This window comes from Typha latifolia, chromosome 3 (genome assembly GCF_019914945.1).
Source record: "Typha latifolia isolate L0001 chromosome 3, TyphaL0001v2, whole genome shotgun sequence".
Lineage (NCBI taxonomy): Eukaryota > Viridiplantae > Streptophyta > Magnoliopsida > Poales > Typhaceae > Typha > Typha latifolia.
The window spans coordinates 1,245,632-1,268,571 of NC_133088.1; the positions used below are offsets into that span (position 1 = coordinate 1,245,632).

At 38.3% G+C, this 22,940-nt stretch overlaps 4 protein-coding genes across 6 annotated transcripts; 3 read left to right on the top strand and 1 right to left on the bottom strand.

The window, feature by feature from the left end:
* The first annotated feature begins 118 nt into the window (after positions 1-118).
* Positions 119-9,388, top strand: LOC140784740 (uncharacterized). 2 transcript variants are annotated; one of them, XM_073132270.1, is made up of 16 exons: positions 119-260; positions 795-923; positions 1,040-1,124; positions 1,882-1,984; positions 2,116-2,200; positions 3,336-3,422; positions 3,557-3,712; positions 3,880-4,316; positions 5,358-5,439; positions 6,185-6,361; positions 6,437-6,490; positions 7,079-7,171; positions 7,255-7,320; positions 7,755-7,801; positions 7,937-8,641; positions 8,832-9,388. In XM_073132270.1, the coding sequence occupies exons 2-16, from the start codon at positions 807-809 to the stop codon at positions 9,214-9,216; spliced, it is 2,679 nt and encodes an 892-aa protein (XP_072988371.1). In that variant the 5' UTR covers positions 119-260; positions 795-806; the 3' UTR covers positions 9,217-9,388. The 2 variants fall into 2 exon arrangements, with proteins under 2 accessions (XP_072988371.1, XP_072988372.1); XM_073132271.1 differs by having other exon boundaries at positions 3,557-3,664.
* Positions 9,389-9,644: 256 nt separating this feature from the next.
* LOC140783749 (14-3-3-like protein GF14 iota) lies at positions 9,645-13,108 on the bottom strand. Of its 2 annotated transcripts, XM_073130770.1 has the most exons (8): positions 12,992-13,108; positions 12,836-12,955; positions 11,797-12,103; positions 10,997-11,084; positions 10,824-10,933; positions 10,589-10,737; positions 10,037-10,086; positions 9,645-9,961 (listed from the first exon to the last, which is right to left on the bottom strand). In XM_073130770.1, the coding sequence occupies exons 2-8, from the start codon at positions 12,894-12,896 to the stop codon at positions 9,956-9,958; spliced, it is 771 nt and encodes a 256-aa protein (XP_072986871.1). In that variant the 5' UTR covers positions 12,897-12,955; positions 12,992-13,108; the 3' UTR covers positions 9,645-9,955. The 2 variants fall into 2 exon arrangements, with proteins under 2 accessions (XP_072986871.1, XP_072986872.1); XM_073130771.1 differs by lacking the exon at positions 12,992-13,108 and having other exon boundaries at positions 12,836-12,887.
* A 221-nt stretch (positions 13,109-13,329) lies between these two features.
* LOC140783750 (protein Asterix) lies at positions 13,330-16,152 on the top strand. Its single transcript, XM_073130772.1, has 3 exons — positions 13,330-13,623; positions 14,171-14,271; positions 15,847-16,152. Exons 1-3 carry the CDS (start codon positions 13,474-13,476, stop codon positions 15,911-15,913), a joined length of 318 nt encoding a protein of 105 aa, XP_072986873.1. The 5' UTR covers positions 13,330-13,473; the 3' UTR covers positions 15,914-16,152.
* A 1,549-nt stretch (positions 16,153-17,701) lies between these two features.
* On the top strand, positions 17,702-19,695 carry LOC140783747 (UDP-glycosyltransferase 83A1-like). The gene is made up of 2 exons (XM_073130768.1): positions 17,702-18,525; positions 18,652-19,695. The coding sequence occupies exons 1-2, from the start codon at positions 18,021-18,023 to the stop codon at positions 19,533-19,535; spliced, it is 1,389 nt and encodes a 462-aa protein (XP_072986869.1). The 5' UTR covers positions 17,702-18,020; the 3' UTR covers positions 19,536-19,695.
* The last annotated feature ends 3,245 nt before the right edge of the window (positions 19,696-22,940 follow it).

The window sequence follows — 22,940 nt, forward strand, 5'->3', positions numbered from 1 at the left end:
AATCCGTATAGGGTTCGGGATTTAGCCTAAACCTCAAATCTTAAACATCCTCCTCGTCCTCCCCTTTCTTCTTGGTCGTCAATGGTGCCCTCTTGAGCTACTTTCAAGAGAAGTGAAACCCTACTCCGGAGCTGGACCGCACAACGAAGAAAAGGAGAAGAGGGACGGAGCTTTGAAGCGGAAAGGAACCGACTTTTAGCTATTTGGGCGAGGTTGATTGCTCGTTTGCGAAGGCAGCAAGTTCTCCCCCCACCCCTAAGGTTGTTTTCTTTAACTTATTATAATTAGCTATAGTAAGTGATTGCACTGTTTAATGATCGGATGTTTTTCTACTTGAGTTTTAATGTGTTGCCTCCTGAATAATTTTCGTATGGACTTCGTTGATGGTTTAGTATCAGTAGGCTTGGAGTGCAGGCTTCCTCGCGGGCCTCTAAATAAGGGTTTCTCGGTTTGATTCATATCCGTTAAGTATTCGCATTACATACCGTAATACTTGTATATGTGCAACATCTTTTCAATCCAATTTAATTTTATATTCTTTTGTTATGTACGATTAATATAGATACTTGTTTGGGCCAAATATTACTTTATATTTTTGCCATTTCTTAGTACCGATTTCTAGTGCATAAATTTGGATATAGATATTGGTGGGCCTGTTGTTCAGATAATTTTTGTGCTTTTGAAATTCTTCTTCACGTTTATTTTTGTTTTTGAGTACAGTTTGAATTGTGGTTCCTTTTAGTCATGATTCGATTGTTTCCTGACCCTCGTTCTCACTCTAACTGATATGACAGGGTTCAAGTGCTATGGCTTCACATTACCAGGCAGCACCATTAGTTGCTTCTCCTTCATATCCAAACTCCATTTCTTGGTCGAATGAAAACTTGGTGGCTATTGCTTCAGGCCATCTCATCACTATATTGGTATCTGCACGATGCTATTCTTATGATTACATAGTTTATTTTTCTATGTTCTTGGAAATAGTGTCTAATCTCTTAAATTGTTATTTATCGAGAAAATCCTTTTGTGCTTCTACCAGAATCCAGCTTTTCTCGTGGGTCCTCGAGGACTGATTACACTTCGTCCCAATAAGCCATTTCCTATAGGAGTAGTGGACAGAGAAGGTGGTGTTTTCTTTCAGTCTTTTCATTTTTTTTCTGGTTTATAATTATGTAATGTCAACTCATTTATATTATTATTTTTTCTATACATTATACACATACCTTTTATGGTATGGAACCAGTGTTAGGCCATAACATCATAGATAGGAATAATGACCTACTGCTTTGCTCAAATAGGATGGAACTATATTCTCAGATTTGGAAAATGTTAATCAGCTATTGAATGTGGTTAAAGCTTCGAAGTATAAGCTCTAGTGGAATGAACTATGGACTACTTTATACAAAGAACAATGGATAGCACAAAATCCTTAGTCTGTTTTTACAGTTGTTGGTTTTTCTTTTCAGTACTATGAACATTGCATGAGGGGCCAGAAAGTTTTGTTGAGTAAAGTGATTGAAATACAAAATTAATGTGCTGGGACGAGGATATATTTAAACTTGGATATAAAAAAATTGTGGAGTTTTAACTTTACAAATCAAACACAAATAGGCAAGTCACTAGAAGGGAGCCAATATATTAGATTTGAAACTCCAGAATCAGTATATTTTAAATATATCTGGAAGAGAATATATTTATACTTCCATATTCGTGTGGGAATATGAGTTTAGAGTTGATTGTAAGATTGATGCTTTCTTGAGTATGCATCTTTTAAATTGTTGCAACATGTTTGTTCTTTCAATATGAAAATTAATAACTATGTTATCTTTCATGTATTCAATCATCTTTGCTTGATATGAAGGTTTGTTGGAACTTTTGCAGATCTTCTTAGTCCATATTTAATGCCTACTTGTTTATCACGTGATGTCCGTCCTTGTGTGCGGTCAATTTCATGGTCTCAACCAGGATTTGCTCCTAATTCAGGGTATATATCATTTTGTTTAAAGGATTATATCTTTTTCCTGCAATTTTTTTATCCCTATAAATCCTCGATGTAGAAATGTTTTTTGTAGGCCCCAATAACCTAAGCTCTTTGTATTTGTAATTGGCCTTCAGATGTTTGCTGGCAGTGTGCACTACTGATGGTCACGTGAAGCTGTATCGTGCTCCATATTGTGAATTTCATGCTGAGTGGGTTGAGGTAGGCATAATGTATTAAGTTGTGAGTAAACTTGTATGACATAAGGAATTCTATAAACATTGACAAAATGTACACAGTGGCACCTTGCAACTGGAACACTGTTCAAGACAGCTGCCCAAATGAACTGGACTGCTTTCCTCGGTCCAGGCAGCCTCCATATCGCCCCCAAAAAAAAAAACCAAAAACAAACATGCCTTATTGTTTGCAGAATGTGTGGAACTATGATGAAGGTTTCATTATGGGAAATAGTGAAAGAACTTAGGGAACAATCTACAGGACTATATTATGGGAAAAAGGCAGAGGAAGTATTCAATAATCACAACCCCACATTTAGAGATGATCAGAATTCGTTTCTAAAAAAAACGTTGATGGTCTTAGTAGGCAGCTTGTTTTATTTGCCTAAGCAAGGTGGAAAGCATCTCCCTAATGAAAGCCTATAATTGTTAGTAAGGACCTAGCTTACTGCCATTAGATGAGATAATAGTTCGTCCGTGTCAAGGGGTTTGTATGTACTGTGTAGTATTAGATGAAGACATGGAATCTTAGTAGGCAGCTTGTTTTATTTGCCTAAGCTAGGTGGAAAGCATCTCCCTAATGAAAAGCCTATAATTGTTAGTAAGGACCTAGCTTACTCCCATTAGATGAGATATAGTTCATCCTTGTCAAGGGGTTTGTGTTTACTGTGTAGTATTAGATGAAGACATGGAATTCTTGGATCCTATATTGTTGATGGCTTTCCTACCATTGCTAGTAGTAGTCTTGACCTTACCAAGGGAAGGATTTGTATAGCAGTTGACTTTCCTGCTCTGTGGCTGAAGTTCCATTCTTTCATTATGGGAGCTGCTTTACTTATGTTGGGCAATTTAAGAAATGAGGTACATCTAGTTACTGCCTGGGCTATCTGCTGTCAGCTGAGATGATTGATTTGAAGTTACTTTATAGTTTAATTCACTGCTTTCTTCTTTTTTTAACTCTCTTGTGGCTTCATATCTTTTGCCATATTTCATGTTTTATACTCCAATCATTCTTAATATGGATGGCACAATTTTGATGTCCTTCTTTAGGATGATTATTTTCATGAGAAAATCATTTTCTGCTTATCTTGTATGCCTCATCATTCTCTTATCTGTTGTAGGTTGCAGACATCTCCATCCTGCTTTATGAGTATCTTCAAACTACTAAATTTGGAGAGCTTAATGCTTCTTTGGCATTGGTTCCACATGTGAGTTCTGTAACAGATTCTTTGATATAAATTAAGCGCTACTACATTTAATGATTTCAGAGAAAAGTATTTAGCTCCTGAACTTCCTTTTGTCTTTTCCCATTTTACCTTGGAAAATTGTTCTCTTATTTCAGAAGCAAGTCAATGCAGATTGCATTGCGGACATTTCCTGCAATGTTCTTCCAGATAGAGCTGGACACCTTGCAGCATCTGGTTCAAATTCTAGTAGCAATAACATGAAGGTTTCTTTAAGTCCATGCTCCTGGTCGAATTTAGGTTCTTCACATGAGGTGTTTAATTTTTTTTGTTCTGGAATGATTTTTTTTACACCCAATGCTTCAAGGGACTGAAGCTAAAATAGCTTCTTTTTTTGTGCTGTAAAATACATTATTATGTAATCCCAACACAGTAATTTTCTACTAGATAGTCTGTTTAGTTTGTTATCATATAATTGCAGGTTGTTGATGCTGGATCTGCAAATCTTTTGGTGAATGGTCAAAGATTTCCACCAATATCTGATGGAAGGTCAGGTAAAAATAGAAAAAATGATGTTCACCCTCTGATCACAGCAAACCAATATGCATCTCGAAGTGCAGTTTTATCATCCCTCATAGTCACTTGGTCCCCGATACTACCATCACACGGAAGAAGTCCTTATGTCTCCAACAAATGTACTATTCTGGCTGTTGGAGCAAAGTCTGGTGATATTTCTTTTTGGAGAATCTGTACACCCCAATGCTACACTATAGAGCATGGTAGGGTTCCCATTGATGCAATGTTCATCGAACTTCTCCAGGCTCATAATTCATGGATTACTGCCATTAGTTGGGGAATTTCTGATGCAAGTTCTTCGAAGCCCCGATTAGTTTTGTCTACTGGGAGTTGTGATGGGAGGTGATTTTACTTTTTACTATTAATTAGTTGTGCTCTTCTTTCATTCTTATCGGTTAGGTTTCTAATTTGTAGTTTACTCTTATCAAATGTGATGCATCTACATGCACTTAGGGTAGACCACAAGGTGTAGACAGGAGGCCGCTATTTGTAGTTAGGCTGTGGCTAAAGGCATTTACTCCACAATGTTTGTGGGGTTGAGGGTAAGATTCACGCGAGCATAACCCTATTATTGGAGACTGGAGAGGCCACATCTATGGCTCCACCATGACCACTTTGGTGCAGCCATGCAAGGCACAAGCCTATCCTTTGCGTTAAGTGACACATTCTAGTTAAGATTTCTGCGGTTAAAATTTGAAAGATGAATTAGTCATGTTGGTTTCTCTTAGTAGTTTTTGCATTGACCCTTGCAATCATCGAAGCTTAAGGACATAATTTTGTGCGATGTGTTTTATTTTTGGGAAACAATAACTTCAATAGAATTGCTTTGACCTAGTCTTTCTCTCCATTTGAACGTTTTATTTTTACCTATCTTTTCTGGTAGTTAGATGGTTTACATCTAGTTTGCCAGCGAAACTACCCTGGTTCTTAAAGAGTTAAGGATTCAAGAAAATATGAAAGCATTGGAGGGCATCAGGGCATGATACCGTTCTACCAAACTGATTTTGCATATACATTGTACATTTATCTCTAGTGAGGACAATTGTTTATGTTATTTCCTTGAGCTTTAAAGATATTGTTAAAGAAATAAGTGAGTTTGGTATTCAAAGTTGTTCAGGAAGCGATTAGACTTTCTAAGATTATGACTGTTGCCTTCTCAAGATTTTAAACATAGTATCTTTTCTACTAGTGATCTATCATTGAGCTCTTAGAGGAGGTAAAAATTCATGTGATCTCAATAGTGGGATCAATTATTGAGCAGCAGCATTAATCAAAAGCTTTGCTGTCCTCCTTTATATAGCTAATTGAAAATATAATATATTCCATTAAATACTCACGTCAAGGCATATGTATTAAGATCTATTAACAGTTCTTTATTTTCAGTGTGAAGGTATGGATTGGAGATATTGAAGGACTAATTCGATCTACAAGGCCAAGTGGAATGTTCTTTTCCTTGTTATTTGAGGTAACATTTTGCTGTCTTTAGCTCTTTCCTTCCTATTTTGCCTGAAAGGGTTGATAGAAAGGTCAGATCATGTAGCATGGGCATGAACAAGGAATACTGTTAATATGCTATGTACATACAGTTATTCCTTGATTTATTAGATAATATATGGTATGGGTATAGGAATAAAATCAAATAGTATGCATGTAATATATGCCAGGTGCTGTTTTGTCTGTTTTAGTAAAGAAGACATTTCTGTGACCTATGATAATAACAGGATAGCAACTTCTATTATTTTTAGTATAAACAAGTTCGAGTAATCAACAAGAATTAATAATTTATAACACATCCACACTTATAATTTTGACAATGGCATTTGACCTTACATGTGTCATCAACCTTCGTGCCAATGATTAAGTTTACCATCCATCAGGAAACAAGCACCCTGACCTCCAAGTGGAGTAAAATACACAAGTCCTTAAATGTAAATTTTTATAGAGCATCATATGGTTCCCATTGTCTTGATTCTTGAAGACATCGACCTCAGCCTCTCCCATAAAGTATCAAAAGAAATATCTTTACTGTGTCCATAGCATTTATATTTTAAGTGCATATTTGATGAGAAGTATCTGCATGTATCTACATGCCAGATTTGACAAGTATCAGTATCCAGTGTGTATTCAGGTATACATGGGTAGGACATTAAAGCGACCTTTTCTAATAGCTCTGAATTCAACATGTTATTCAAATTTTTTTTCTTGAATAGGTCAACACTGTCACCTCTTCCCCAGTTTCAACAATTTCAATGGTCATACCAGTTCAAGTTCAAGATGAAGTTCATTTGGCAATTGGAAGAGGATCTGGATCACTTGAAACATGGAAATGTAACATATTGAGCAACAAATTTCAGTGTGTTGGTATCCATGATGCGCATGACCAAGTGGTATATCTACATCTTAACAGAGTTTCATGTCATTATATTAAAGTAGTAGTCAATATTTTTCTGATACTACTATAGGTGACAGGTCTAGCTTGGGCTTTCAATGGCCGTTGTTTGTACAGCTGCAGCCAGGTCATTTAACCTATATACTTATGAGCTATTATGTCCTTGACTAATATCCGTTGGTTTCTTGTGTGCTTATATAAGATATGACATTCTCCAAATGACTAGTTTGCTGAATCTCTAAATTTCTGTCATTTATGAGCAATTATAGCTGTTGATTTTTTTTTCAGATATTCACATAATTTATTATAAAAGACTAAAAGTTGTTCTTGAGAAGTGGTCTATAAACTTCAGTCATGTTGACATACTTCCTTAGTAGTTATACTGTTGCTCTTTTGATGCTTGCCAACAAATGTATCTTTCTAGGCAAAGTTCGTCATTGTAATTAACCCATTGTATGACAAAGTTTATGTGTAGGTTAAGCCATTACATGCATTATCAGTTTCCCTTGACATGCATTAACTATCTAACTATTCATAAATCATCACAATTTAAATGGCAGACAGATTGTCTGGCTCCCATGACAGTCCACAGAAAGTAGGATTTATTGTCTTTCACTATTTTGGACTGATGAGACCGGTCCATTCTGTAGCTTCACTCTGACTTATCTCTCTTAGGACTTGTTCAGTGAACTCAGTTGTATTTCTTGATCAACAGGACAATTCTATCCATAGTTGGATCCTGCATGGAATCCATGTAAAAGAGGTTCCTTTCCCTTCAAGTTTTCCTGGGCTCAAGAACTTGACAAATGTATGGCAGAATGCATCGCATTTTTCTTTGAATTTTCAGCTTTATTTTTCTAGTTTCTTATGGAGTATGAAACTTATATGCAGCTCCCACAATTATCTGATCAGTGCTTTGGTCTTGCACTAGCCCCTGGAGAATTGATGGTTGCCGTGGTAAACTTGACTCAGAAACGCCTACAATTTTATCATTTATTTATTCATTTATTTTATTATTACTTTGGGACAGAAATATGAGTGATCAATAGATTTCTATAAGAGAATAACCAAGCGAAGGTTGCATTGTGAACATTCATCTTAGTTTCAAGTTAGGTAGATTGACGACAACCACCCACCAAACCTTTGCTCCCAACTATATGAGTCAACTTTGTGGATTGACTAGTGTGAGGGTAGGACTGATGGTAGTTGTAGGAGGAACAGGTGAATTTCCTACAGCAATTAGTGTGAGGGTGGCTTCCGAAAAAATTTGTGGAGTCCAGCAGCTTTGCCACAGTTTTTTCTATTTCTTCCTTGTCTTGGTTTAGTTATGGCTATTTTACATTATTATGTGCATCTAATTAGGATGATCTAATAGTATTTCCTCAATTCAGGTCCGCAGTTTTGATGCCAACCTTTTGAATCAAATGTATCAGGCCAGGTGATTTTTGTTTCTTAGAAGAATGTAAACTATGATGGAGTACATATCATAAGACCGTCAGGTGCCACTCCTTGATAATACGATAAATGTTTATGTTTCATTTTGCAGCTAAATCCTCTAATTCACATCTTGCAGGACTCAGAAAGCAGTGGTTGAATTTTTCTGGACTGGAGGGCAGCTCCTTGAAGTTCCACCAGAGAAGAACTTGATTTGTGGTACCGTATCCTCAGTTTTATCTGAGAGAGATTTCTTGTGCTGGGAATCCAACATTTTGTGGTCTCTCAAAAACTACGAGAACATAGATAAAATGCTTGTCCTATGGGATGTTATAACTGCATTACAAGCATTCAAGAAATCTTCTACTACCTTTGTGGAGAATTTACTTTCAAAGTGGATCTCATGTTGGTTTTCGGATGACCAACCAAGTGTTTCTGTTGAGAAGATTTTGTTGCGTGTACAGAGTACGCTGTCAAAGGTCTGCTCTCGCAAAATACATCTTCTCAACATTATTTGTAGGCGATTAATGTCTACTGAGATGACTGCGGAGTTACATAACTGGGGGCAGCATAATTTCAATGAGATCAACAACAATGATAAAGAGATTGATTCGTGGAATAAGTATCTTGTCAACAGTGAAAGAAAGCAGCAAGAGAGGCTTGTGGCCTTGACTTTCAGTACTGTTTTGAGTCGTGTGGCTTGTTTATCCAATGAGTTTTCAGTTGATACGTGCTGGTTCCCAGTTGGAGTGGCACAGATGGAGCACTGGATAGTGCTCAACAATGAAGTGGTGGACAATCGACTTAAAGTCCTCAGGTCAGAAATTAGAGAACTAGGAAGCAGGTAATCACTGTTTTTTTCCCATCCTCATAATTTACAATTCTAGAAGTAATTTTCTCCAAATCTCAAGTATTCAGTATCTTCAGTGCAGAGGAATACTTTGATGCTGTTACTATCGGTTCTTTGGTTTAAATTTTATTGATCCTTGCCTATTCCTCTTATCCTCTGATTCTTACTTATCTTTCCTCCTCAGGATCAATTCTGTGTGTGAATATGCGACCAACGAAATCTGCAGCTTTTGTTCTGCATTGGTCCAGTTTGACTCGCCGGATGCTGCCTGGTGCAAAGGCCACGAGATCGACAACAACGCAACACAAAGCCACAGGTTACCTAGGTGTGCCGTTTCAATGCGGTTGTGTTCTATCTCTGCGCCATTATGGTTTTGCATCTGTTGCCAACGGTGGATTGACAAACTGGCACCTCTGGCATTCTTTACCATGTCAAAGTCACCTTTAGATGTTAAGGATGGGAACGAATACCTTAATATCCATGGGCCTTCTCTTCCATTATGCCCCTTTTGTGGCATACAGTTACAGAGATCCATGCCTGAGTTTCTGCTCTCGATCTGCCCAGTGTAAAACTAGCAGCTATGTATATATATATTATTCAATGTAACAGTAAATAAACTTTCTATTTATCTTAGTTCAGTTTTAGGTATTGATTTTGTGAATATCTGTGGCTATATGATCTCTGTCGATTGTCGATAATGTAATAATATTAGTTATCGAGTTGTAGAGTTCTTTTCATTAATTTCTGATATTAGAGCAGCAGTTGTAATGTAGACAACGTCCATTTAAATAGCACGATCACATTGCCTGCCATGCTCATGCTGTTAACCGACAGCATTGGCTGCCATCTGCTGAAATTGTTCTAAAAAATATGCATAAATCTTACTCGCGTCATTGAATAATTTGGTAACACCATGTCAAACAATTTTCAGCGAGGTGCATAATTGTTCTTTTGAAACAAGTTGCCTAGTTGCTTTTAGGCCAACAATGAAGAACAGTTAGTATAATGACCCCACAATAAGATATTCATGGATACAAAGTTTCAAAAACATTTAGCACAATAATGAGAAATGGAAAAAAGAACATCTCCACTGCTGCCACCATTTGCATCCTTTGACCAAATACAGGATGCTTTTCAGACACCAAAAATAGTGTTAATAAGGGAATAATACCAAATGTGCACCCTAATTAGGGGAACAGATCATATAATTTATGCATTAATGGAGAAACTATTGTCCAATTGACATCTTAAAGACTAGTGCTGCAGAATTACGCTAGTTGCTCCATCAAGCTGGGAGGAAGCATCTCACTAGTGCTGAGACAAGAAATGTATTCATGATCAAAACATAGTTTGGAAAAGACAAATTAAAATTAAAGAGATTTAACATACCTCTGGCTCAGCAGCTGCTTTAGCCTCCTCACCTTTAAATCCATCATCACCTGCAAAGTATTTTGGCTTTCAGCGTAGAGATGGAAATTATTTTTCTCACTAAACATGAGCTGGAACCGAACAATGAATAAGAAATATGATCAAAAAAAGAGGAGAGAGAAAGTATTAATGTGTGGAATGCTCTGAACTAACCCAATTTTATAGGACATACAAATCAAATAGGCATGCCTTCCATAACTACAGTTATTGATATGATCAAGAATGTTTTTATGTGGTACATTCCTAAAGAAAAAGAGAATGCCCTATATCCTTGTAAATTTCGAAAATAAGAGAATGTTTGCCCCAATACAAAAAGCACCTTAGGTATATCAATCCTCCTATTAAGTTTAATAGTTGTCAACACACTATTTTTAAACTTCCTTTGAGAAAAAAATAATTTGTAAGCATGAGAACAAAAAAAAATGATTATCAACTCTTGCAACATTTTATTGCACATCTCATTTCTCTCTATCCTATATATTTTGCGAGAAGTTTCTCCCTATCCTGCATTACCTCCATCTTCAGGTAAATCAGAAGTCCAGAGAGTAAGATTGTCTCTCAGCAACTGCATAATCAAAGTACTATCTTTGTAGGACTCCTCAGTCAAGCTGTCCAGCTCTGCAATTGCATCATCAAAGGCTTGTTTGGCCAAATGGCACGCCCTAAAAATGTTCAGATATTATTGAAGGAACAAAAGACCAAAAGAGAAAAGACAACATGCGTGAAATTTTTAAGGGTTCAAATATACCTCTCAGGTGAGTTCATAATTTCATAATAGAAGACTGAGAAATTTAGTGCCAGGCCAAGTCGAATAGGATGAGTTGGAGGCAAATCAGAATTGGCTGTGTTTGACGCAGCCTAAAGAGGAAAGATGTTAGAGAAAATAAATATGGTATGAGAACAGCAAAATATTGGACATGCCTGGTAGCCTTTCATGGATTGCTCAGCAGCTTCTTTTCTTTCTTGATCACTCTTAAACTCCGCAAGATACCGGTAGTAATCACCCTTCCTGCAATAGAGTCGGTACATTAGTAGTAGACTGAAAAGGACCAAACCAAAACAACACCGATAATTCAACTTATAGACTGAAAAGGACCAAACCAAAACAACACCAATAGTTCAACTTATAGACTGAAAAGGACCAAACCAAAACAACACCGATAATTCAACTTCCACTGGTGGCAGCATTTAGACTGCCAAAGATTCACCAACTAACAAGATAGAAAAAAAAATCAAGGTCTAAATTGGGAATGCATAGAAACAGTAATTCAATGAACCTATTTCATACATTGAATGAATTATAACAAAATCAGTTGAAAACATGGATTAGTCACTTGCACATTTCAGAATGCTTCCGTGTATCCACTATTGATTTATCCAGTGCACCCAGCTTCTAACATTGCATTATCAGTGTAAATGAAATAATACTGAACAGAAAAATCAACTAATTCCCAACAAGCAATATATTCACTTCAAGCACATTTCTTTCAGAAGCCATGTCCTATACAAGTAAGATGATAAAAAGAAGTGTAAAACACTCTTACAGAAATAAACCTAATTCCATTTCCTGTTTTAGGGAGTACATAGGAAACTATAAGTCTACAAATATTTAACGATAAAAATAGGAAATCCGAAATTTTAGCAAAACAACAAATAATAAATCAAATCAAAATGAGATAATAGCTAATCACTGCATAAAGTCAAGTAGCACAAACACTTACATCTTGTAATAAAAAACAGTAGATTCTCCAGAGCTAGAAGATGGAATCAGATGCTGATCTATGATAGACAAGATGTCATTGCATATCTTAGTCAGTTCCTCTTCTACCTTCTGACGGTACCCTTTTATTAGTTTGACATTCTGCTCATTCCCTTTTGATTCTTCTTTCTGCTCAATAGATGACATGATGCGCCATGATGCTCGACGAGCTCCAATGACATTTTTATAACCCACTGAGAGGAGGTTCCTCTCCTCAACTGTCAGCTCCAAATCAAGCTTCGCAACATTCTTCATACTTTCAACCATTTCTGCATCAATAAATTGAAATCATGTTTTGCTACTGAAATCATGTTTTGCTACTAACGAAGTATGTGCTTCCAGGAATGTTGCTTTGGATATAAGCCAAAAAAGACGTTTACAAAAATTCGTTTTTCATGAGTTAACAACCTCATTTTGTGAAAAGGGAAAGAAAACTTGAAGGTTATCTTATCCAACTAGTTTAATAACACATTATTTTCACAACCATTTCTAATTCTACATTCCAACTTACCAAATAAACAGATCACAGAAACCATCCAGTAAGCTTCCATCAGCATAAAGTGAATGCCAAGTCATTTTAAATTTACCGCCCACTCATTCATTAATTTCCTTTCTTTTCAGTTGGTTTCTCTTTGTGCAGATCGCCAGGGTAGAATTGGATTAGCTAATATCAACTAGAGAAAGTACATTATCTACCAATGCCTCATTCCTTATTCTTTTTCAAAAAATATATCAAATTTATACAGTGATCGACCATTGAATCAGGTGCATTTGCAACAAGAAGTCGAGACGTCATCCAAAGACTTAGATCCAGAGGATACAAGACTTGCTACAAAGATAAAAGTTAAAGTTTTGCAACAAAAAGCCAAAATAATAAGAAAAACAAGCAGATTGACGCCAAACATGACTCAGAATGGACGTAAAAATCAACAAGAAAAAAGCACGGATTGAAGCAAATAGAGAGCCAAACCAGATGAGATCACACGGATCGGAGCACTCACCATCGTATCTTTCCGCTTGCTCCGCGAGCTTCGCCATGTAGACATGGTTCTCTCTCTCCATTTCTCCACGCCAAAGGGAAGAGAGAAGCCTTCGCAAACCCTAATAAGAGCTCTCTATTTGAGAGAGAGAGAGAGAGAGAGAGAGAGAGAGAGAGAGAGAGAGAGAGAAGAGAGAGCGTCTGCGACGAAGAGATCCGAGATTGCCGTGGGGGTGAAGTATTTATTAGAAGATTGAGGACGTTAAAGGTCACAATCAGCCGTCCGTTTCTCCGAATCCAACGGCCTCCGAGCGAATCGTGATGCCAAGCACGTCGGGGTTGCGTTGGTCGAATCACAGCCGTCCGTTGTCCCCGTGATTTGAGCACGGTCAATGATCCGGGAAAAGAGCGCTTCGGCTCTTCATTTTATTTTAATTTATTTTGGGCTGGCCCATGAATTTATATGTGGCCCAATAGTAGCCCATTAACATATCAAGAACTCAAATACTTATCTCTGGAAGTCGGCGCCGTCGAGGTGATTAGAGGTTTCCAAGGCCGACTCTGCGTCTGCTTATTATATACATCGTTCCCTATCGAAAGACCCGTTCGATTCCCATCTCGCACGAGAAATCGTTGGATCCGCAGGAAGACGAGAGAGCGATGAAGGATACGAGCTCATCGGCGAGCGATCCGAGGCAGCCGTCGACGGCGAAGCCCTACGTGCCGCCGACGCTATCTCCTCAGGATCTTCCCATAGACTACGCCGGGTTCCTCGCCGTCGTCCTCGGAGTTACCGGCGTGATGTTTCGCGTACCTGTTCTTTACTTCTTCTCCGATCTGTTTCGAGTCTAATATCCTCTTCTTATCCTTTAGATCGATCAATATCTTGCTTGTTAGCTTCCGATCTATTGTATACGCCTCCTTGATGTCTTAGTCTTGATTACTTCGGTTCATCTGTAACTAGAGAATGGATCCTCTTTATTTGGTAGATCTGTAACTTATTTTTAGTTAAATGCGAACTCAAAAGGGGGAAGCAGGAAGAGAAGTTAGGATATCTGAGATGTTTATGCTTGAAAGCAACCAACTAGATTTTAGGTTTGAAAGAAAACAAAAGAAGAAATTCCGGCGATTAGGATAAAGAAATAAGAGGAAAAGAAGTTCTAGAAAATCTCGTCCTCTCAATTTGTGTACACTTTTTTCAAGTTCTATTGTGGGTAGTATAAGATTCTCTGGAGTTGATTAAATTTTCTTTATTCAGGCTGTTCATGGTATTCATCAGATGTACTTGTTTGCTGTTTATTTTAGTTGTTATCTATAACATTGTTCCCTTTTGACATCCTTTCTTCCTTTCCTCCAGTACAAGCTTTGTTCATGGCTGGCTATAATATTTTGTGCCCAGGCTCTTGCAAACATGAAGAATTTCGAAAATGATCTTAAACAGATATCTATGGCTTTTATGTAAGTAATATTTTCCTTGTTTATTTTCTTCCATTATATCTATTAAGATCATGATGCATATTTTCTATTGGATCCACCAATGAAATTACAAGTCAATAGTATGTTTTTATATTGTGTTGCTGCATATCTTTATGTTCTTCAACTGTGACTAGTTGCTGCATGATTAAGAAGCTTTACTCTAGATCAATGTGGGATTGTAGAGTCATGTCATTGACCAGTTTTTTAAGAAAAAGTAACGTAATTCTTTGTTTCCATTTTTTAAGGAAAGAAAAGCTTAAGTAACAATATGTCAATATCCCTCAGGTAGCAGCTTCAATGTCTGTTATAAGTTATAATCAACCAACACATGAAGTAAAGAGAAGATTCCATAATGCACATAACATTTTAACTGAACTTTATGTTTTCATTCCCTATAAAGAACATAACAGTACATTCTTTTCCTCAAAAGTGTTGCCTTCAGTATTCTCTTTTACTCCTAATCACTAGTGAGAACTTGTTCTTTTGAGCTTTGGTTTGAAAATTATAAATTCATCTTCCTTTTCATTTGTGCTTCCTAAAGACCTGACCAACATAAGAACAAGCTGTAGTATTAGTTATTAAGCCCTTCCAATCATTTCCCTTGTATCATGCGAAAATTCTTTTATTTCTATCCAAACGTATCACCAAAACTTTGCAGCTATTCCTTTTCCCCCTCTTTTTGATAGGTAATGGTGTTAGCCCTCTCTGCCTTAGGTCATCCATCTGAGGGTGGTTGGAGTGATGTATTGAGAAGTACAGAACAGAGCATTAAGAGGGTGGGTGGAAGGGTAGGAGGAAGGTGGGTATTGGCTCACCTCAAGCTTAGGACAGGGTTGAGCCCCAGCCTGTCAGTTGGGGCTTTTCAAGTTGGGAATCGGGCTTGGACTTCCAAAGTGACTCATCCAATCCTAGTTCAGATTGTGTTGGGCTATGGTCTGGAAATTTTTGTTTGGACCTACGGGCTGGTGGTGGGCACCCTTGTGTAGACCATCCTATACATTAGCAGTGGTTACTTAAACAATATCTTTTGTCTATTTCATTTTCTTTTTGTGATATGCATGATTGCATGTGGTTGCCTTATAACAGCACCTAAGCTTGCTGATCTTACTGTTTAGTTGCTCTAAATTATTGAAGACTTATTTTCCAGAGAAAACTGCATGTGCAACTGTATGAGTTACAGTTGGTTGACACTGAATATCATGGGAGATGGTCAGAGTTTAGTTTACATAGACAGGTTAACATGACATCTCAATGATAAAACTGAAGAGCAAAAGATTTTGACAAGAAAAATAAATTCTTATTATTTCTTGCCTTCGTTCTTTTTTTATTTGGTCTTTCTTAGTCCTCATTGAGTTTAATTTAATGAGCAATGTGTGGAAGAAAACATTAAATCTCAAATGGATGGGCAAATTCTTGTACATATATTTCAGTTCCTTTTCTGCAGCATTAAATCTGTTAGTTTCTTGATGCAACAATGTAAAGTTTAGGAGCTGCGTATGTATGTTATTCTAAGGACTTACATAACAGGGTGTTACTGATGACTCTGAACTGTGCCAGGTTTGCAGTCATGGGTTTGGTTACAAACTACTTTGGGCCTTCTCGTCCAGTCACCACGAAGCGCTAGATTTAGGTCTGCGGAACTGTCACCTAATGTTAGCATAATGTCTAGGAGTTTGATACAGGCATTGAGCATCCACAAAGTGCTAGTTACCTATAACAGGTCAGAAAGTTCTTGTTTTCTTGAATGTTATATTTGCAAGGATTGTACGAAGATTACATTGTTTCATGTGAATCTGTATTCGGGAAAAATTCTCGCTTGGATCTTGAATATCTTATCATAATTGTGTGATGTTTATTGTTTAATCGGATGCCTATTATAATATGTAAGATTTGTGCTGCGCTTGATTTATGCCCATTACTTGTATAGTTATGCCCATTACTTGTATAGTTGTATATATTATATAAAAGAAGATGCTAAATAGGGGCTTGTTGCCTGTAACAGGTCAGAAGGTGCTTGTTTTCACGATCACATTGCTTCATGTGTTTTTGGGATAATTTCCTCACTTGGATCTTTAATATCGTATCATAATTGCGTGTTGTTTATTATTTAGTTGGATGGTTATTATAGTCTGTAAGATTTGATCAACGCTTGATTTATGCGCGATATTTGTAAAAAAAAAGAATTAAGAAGCTTATCTGATGCTAAATAAGCACATTTTTCTTTAGCTAGCGAGTTAGCAAACAAAAAAGAACAAAATAGAGTAGATAACATGGGTCTCACTTCACAAATTTTAAAGGCTAGTTAGTTCTAAGTAATATTTATATAAAAAATAAAGGTTTATATGATTTATTAATTTTAGAGAAACATACGGACAAATAATAGATTTTTTATGAGTATATGTGCTAAAAAGTATAGAGTGAGACATGTTCTTATATCTAGGGCTGTCAAGCTTAACGAGCGGCTCAGGTTTGGCTCGGGCTCGGTTCAACTGAAGCTCAAGTTCATCTCGGCTCGGTCAGAGCTAAGCCAAGCCTAAGTCGTTGAAACCGGCTTGAAATTAATACTGAGTCGAGCCTGAGCTGTAGCCGACTTGGTTCGATAGCCTTACCTATCATCCTCACCCTCACCTATTATCTTCATCCACGAGATCACCACCCATCGCCTCACCCCACACGACCGGCCCACCCTCACCCTACCCTCAGTCATCCAACCTCCTCCTCTCCATCAGTCTCTATTTGCAAGCCACCGCCACCTCATTTCTCTCTGTCGGCCTCCTCCTCCTCCATCGACCATCTTTGCAGGTGTCTTTCGGCGACCTCCTCCTCTATCGACGTTGGGCTCAACGTTAGCCACTCCGTCGGCTTCCTCATTCTCCATTGACCATCTTCTCTAGCCTCCTCCTCCATCGGCATGCCGTCTCTTACTCCTCCTTTGGCAAGTCGCCATCCACGTTTCCACCGTCTACGCTGCCATCACCTCATCCTCTAATCAAACACGAGCTCTGCTCGAGCTCTACTTGGGCTTGGTTAGGATCAGTTTGAGTTCGGCTCGAGTTGAGCTAAGTTGAGCCTGAGCAGAATTGTAAAGCTCGAAAGTAATATCATGTCGAGCCTAAGCTGAAGTCGGCTCGCTCAACCTCGGCTTGTTTACACCACTACTTGTATCAAGCTGCCATATGTATTTCAAGCCAAATAACTTATATAGATAAGTTGTCCTGTAATCAATAAATTATTTTTTAAAGAAATCAATAAACTATTAACTGAGATCATTGAGGTCGGAACAAATAATTCAGTTTTTTTTTTCCTTTGTTCTTTAAAAAAAAATGGTCCTTTTTATCTTTCCTTTAAACTACGACTAGGAAATTGCATACGTACAAAAGAGATAAACAAAATATAATAAATATAAATAATAAAAAAAGCCATAAAATCATGGCGGCTCTAAGTAACAAGTCATGATATCAATTTGTTCGTCTACAGGACGTTTTTCCAGTCATTTGTAGGAGCGATCGGAGATCCAAAATAAAAATAAAAATATTTTGTACGGAAGAAACATTTTGAATTGTTATTTTGTTGCCCGTGAAATCTCGACTAAGATAAGACAAAAATATGGTACAGTTATTAACTATTGAGGCACCTGCTAGTTTTACCCATAAAGCAGTGGTAGTAGTTCAACTACCACATTGTTATACTTGTGTCAGCTCAAGATCGATCCAAACTCCAAAGTGCCCGTAATGGCCTCTCCTCATCTCCTGGTCCTCCCATTCCCAGCCCAAGGCCATGTCATCCCCCTCATGGAGCTCTCCCACCTCTTGGTAGCTGAAGGCTTCAAGATCACCTTCGTCAACACCGACTTCAACCACGACCGAGTCGTCGCCGCCTTGCTTAACAAAGGAGGAGACGAGGAGGAGGAGGAGCTCCGAGGCATACGTCTAGTCTCTGTTCCAGATGGATTGGAACCAGGCGAAGACCGAAACAATCTCGCGCGCTTGGTCGAGGGCTTCACGACCACCATGGCGAAGCATTTGGAGGAGGTGATAAGAGAGAACCGCGAGTCGGACGAGGAGGAAGAGAAGAAGATGACGTGGATAGTAGCGGACGTGAGCATGGGGTGGTCGTTCGCTTTGGCGAAAAGGATGGGGTTGCGGGTCGCCGTCTTTAATCCTGCCTCCGCCGGTTTTCTTTGGGTGATGCTGAGCATTCCAAAGATGATAGAAGATGGAGTAATTAATGACGAAGGTTTTTTTTTTTTTTTTTTTTTTTTTTTTTTTTTTACTCTTGTTGAATCTAAAAATAAAAACAGAGAGGAGTCACGAATCTTAATTCTCTAGTACTGAGATCATTAGTTGCAATCCGTGCATGCAGGTCTACCAATTAGGCAAGAGATATTCCAACTGAAGCCCGGGATGCCACCCATCAGCACGTTGGAATTCCCCTGGAACAAAGCCGGCGATGCCAAAGCGCAGAAGACCTTTTACAAATACATAGTCCATAACAACCAAGCAGTTAATCCAGCTGAAATCATCGTAAGCAATTCCTTCCATGAGCTTGAGTCTTCTACCTTCACTCACTTCCCCAAAATACTACCCATCGGGCCGCTCCTCGCCGGCGAATGGTTCGAAAAGCCTATCGGGCTTTTCTGGCCTGAAGACCTGACCTGCATGACTTGGTTGGATGAACAGCAATCTAACTCTGTAGTCTATGTTGCCTTTGGTAGTACAACAATCTTTGATCAGGTTCAATTCCAAGAGCTCGCCCACGGGCTCGAGCTATCCGGTCGACCGTTTCTATGGGTCGTTAGGCCCGACTTTGCGAACCAGTCGAGCCAGGACTGGTTAGAACAGTTTCGGGCTCGAGTCTCAGGCCAGGGGAGGATAGTGAGCTGGTGTCCTCAACAAAAAGTACTAGCTCACCCTTCTATTGCGTGCTTCTTGAGTCACTGTGGATGGAACTCAACCATGGAAGGGGTGAGAATTGGAGTTCCTTTCTTGTGTTGGCCTTACTTCGCTGATCAGTTCCTTAATCAGAGCTACATCTGCAATGTGTGGAAGATTGGTCTGAAGATGATTCCTGATGCAAAAGGGATCATAACTAGGGAGCAGGTCAAGGGGAAGGTGGAGGAGTTGCTTAGGGATGAGGAAATGAAGAAAAGGGCCTCGATGTGGAAGGAGATTTCTGGTAGGAGCATCAAAGAGGGAGGGAGTTCATATGAGAATTTCCAAAAGTTTGTTAAGATGATGAGAGCATGAAGGTTGTTTCTATGGCGAAGTAATGACATGCTTCATGGGAGGGGGATGGAGATATTGACCATTGTTGTATGCTAAATTGTGTGCCCAAGCTCTTCTTCTTGGCAATTGCTTTCTTTGCCATTTTCATTTCCAGGGAATTGCTCTTCTTCTTTCCTTCTCTTATTGTGCCTTAAACTTAATTTGTCTTATATTTTGCCAACCAACACATAAAGTTAAATGGAAAATACCATAACACCCATAACATTTTAACTGAACTTTATTTTTCATTCCCTATAAAGAACATAATACATTCTTTTCCTCAAAAGTGTTGGCTTCAGTATTCTCTTCTACTCCTCCTTATCACCAATGAGAACTTGTTCTTTTGAGCTTTGATTTGAAAATTATAAATTCATCTTCTTTTTCATTTGTGCTTCCTAAAGACCTGACCAACATAAGAACAAGTTGTAGTATTAGTTATTAAGCTCTTCCAATCATTTCCCTTGTATCATGCGAAAATTCTTTTATTTCTATCGAAACGTATCACCAAAACTTTGCAGCTATTCCTATTCCCCCTCTCTTTGATAGGTAATGATGTTAGCCCTCTCTGCCCTAGGTCATCCATCTGAGAGTGGTTGGAGTGATGTATTGAGACGTACAGAACACAGCATTAAGAGGGTGGGTGGAAGGGCGTTAGCCCGGCAAACACCCACTTCCAAAAAATCATGCGTTATTCATGTGGAGAGATCTACGTAACTCTCACATGATCTGTCAGTATAATAATCTCATATAATATCTAAGCTAAGTATAGAAATACCATAATAATCTAAATAAATAATCCAAAGTTATAATTATCGTAGGTCTCAACAAGTCTCTTAAAATATAAGTCCATACACAAATTTAAAGCATAATATCCCTTGCAGGGGCTAAAATCCAACTAGGAATAACAAAATAAACAATGCTAGTAGGGAAAATAAATCTACTACTTTTTAATATCCGTATCCTCCATAATTAGCTCTAAAATATTTTCACTAAAATGATGGTGAGCATAGGGCCCAACAAGTATAATCTAATAGTAATCTATAAATTTTATATTGCATGATAAATAGAAATGCATAGCCATAATTATCAACATATCAAGGTAAATATGTACAATGTCATTTTCAATAAACTTTCATCATCATAACTCAATATATTAGAATCCACACAGCAACCGTGTCAATAATATCATATTTTACAAAACAACATAGTAAAGAAGGGGACTAGTCATCTAGCGGTATTATTGCTCCTATATGCTTAGTGACACTGCATATGACCGGTTGTCTGTGGTCATTAAACTAAAGACTCCAATCATAAGCCCATCATCACCAACATTATCACCGCTCTAATAAATCATCGCACAGAACAGAATTATCACATACAACGGGAAAGAGCTCACAGCTCAATAGACGCCCTAACCTTGTGTCTTCGGGTACTGCTAGAATTATAACCCTACCTCTCAAACATTTTACTAATATCATCCTAGGCTAGTCTCCAAACAGGGCAGTGTAATCACCTGAATGCTCCACCAGCTAACGACATCAGGTGTAGATCGCTAATATAATACTATATATTATATTATACCCTTAACCCCAAGTTGAGTGGGTGAGAGGGACACTACCTAGTTGGGACTAGATACGTGCCGGTGCTATGACTTATATTATTTATTATATCATGATCATCAAAGTAATATGTATTATAACTAGGCATGGGTCTATCATACTTAAGCGATAAATAGTAATTAATAAAGTAAGAAATGACATATGTAATAATCATCACAATAATAACATTATTCGAAGACTAATATAGGATCTAACTCGCCTGAAATATCTCTGGAATCTGTCTCACTCTCCAAAATAGTCGGCTCCTCCTGAATGATGAATTTATAGAACTAACTAACTTGTTGTATAAATTAAGTTTGATTTTCTAGGTCGAGGTAGGTGACTTGGTCTTGCATTTATTCTTCCCTATTAATATATTAGTTTATATTAATTAAAATTGGTCATTTATGGTAAAATTAGAATTATCCACATTTGCAAATGTCAAAGATAATTAAAATGATTAATAAATTCAAATGCCTAATTTAATTATGTATTATCCTAAATTATGTTAATAACATGATTGAAAAAAATCTAGAAAGGTAGCTAACATAAATTTATAAAAATATTAAAAGACTAAGAGCTTGCTTATGATTCACAGGTTGGGTTGGGCTCAAGGCCTAGCCAACATCAGTGTTAAGGAAGAGGGCTACGGTGCGGGCCTACCCACAACCCACTAGGCCGAACAATAGGTTGGCTAAGGTGTGGGCCACGGCCCACCCTGTAGCCTGCCTAGAGATTGGGTGGGCTAGGTTTACGAGTCCAGTCCACCACTACAACCACCAAAAATAAATTTGGGTGGACTGGTTTGAACCCAATCCACCGCTACCTATGGGCATGGGTCGCGGCCCACCCCATAGCCCATAGGGGTCGGGTGGATTGGGCTCACGAGCCCAGTCCACCGCTGACAACGGGCTTGGGCTGGGGGTTGGATCAAACCCCCACCCAGCTCAATCTTCCTTTAGAGAAGAAGATTGAGATAGAGAGATGGAGATGAAGCTGCTGCTGCGGTGATCACCGTCGCCAGTAGCCAAGCTCCACCAGCTTCCCAAAGTAAATGGGATCGACTTGGGTTGAAGTCGGGGTTGAACAATCGGCCGGTGTGGCCAACGGTGAGAAGTGAGGAACTCCATGGCCGATAGCTATGGAGCTTCCTAACTTAGTAAAAATGGGCTCGAAGCCCTCATCTCGAGTACCCACCTCTTCCATGTGAAGAGGTGAGTCGATCAAGGCTAATATAAGAGGCCACCACTAGCCTGGCCGTGGGAGGTGACATGACATTGCCTCCCATGCACCCCGTGGGTACCCAAGGCAAGAGGCTAATGCGGGAAAACTTCCCGGGCCAGTGGGTAGTTGACCCAAAGTCACCGGCCAGCGAATTTCTTCCGCAAAGATAAAAATGAATATATTATAAGTAACTATGATTTACTAAGCAATATTCAAATTAATTTAAAGGGGAGAAGGAGGCTGACCCGAGAATTGAGGTGAGGGGGTTTTGATTGGCCGCCGACGCTCTGGTGATCTACTGTCCGCGACAAGATCTTCGGCGGCTCGAAATAAGAAAAGAGAGGAAGAGATGGAAGAGTGAGAGAGAAAGACAGTGGAAGAAAAAAGCACGAGGGGGGTGGAAATATATATATATATAAAGGTTTTAAAAAAAACTGTGTTTTGAGAGTATATGATTTATTAATTTTAGAGGAACATTGATACACTTAGTTATGATATTTTCTTATTGCATTAAGTGTTTATTTTTGTTAAAATAAAAATTCTTGTAGGTCGCGTTCGAACACAG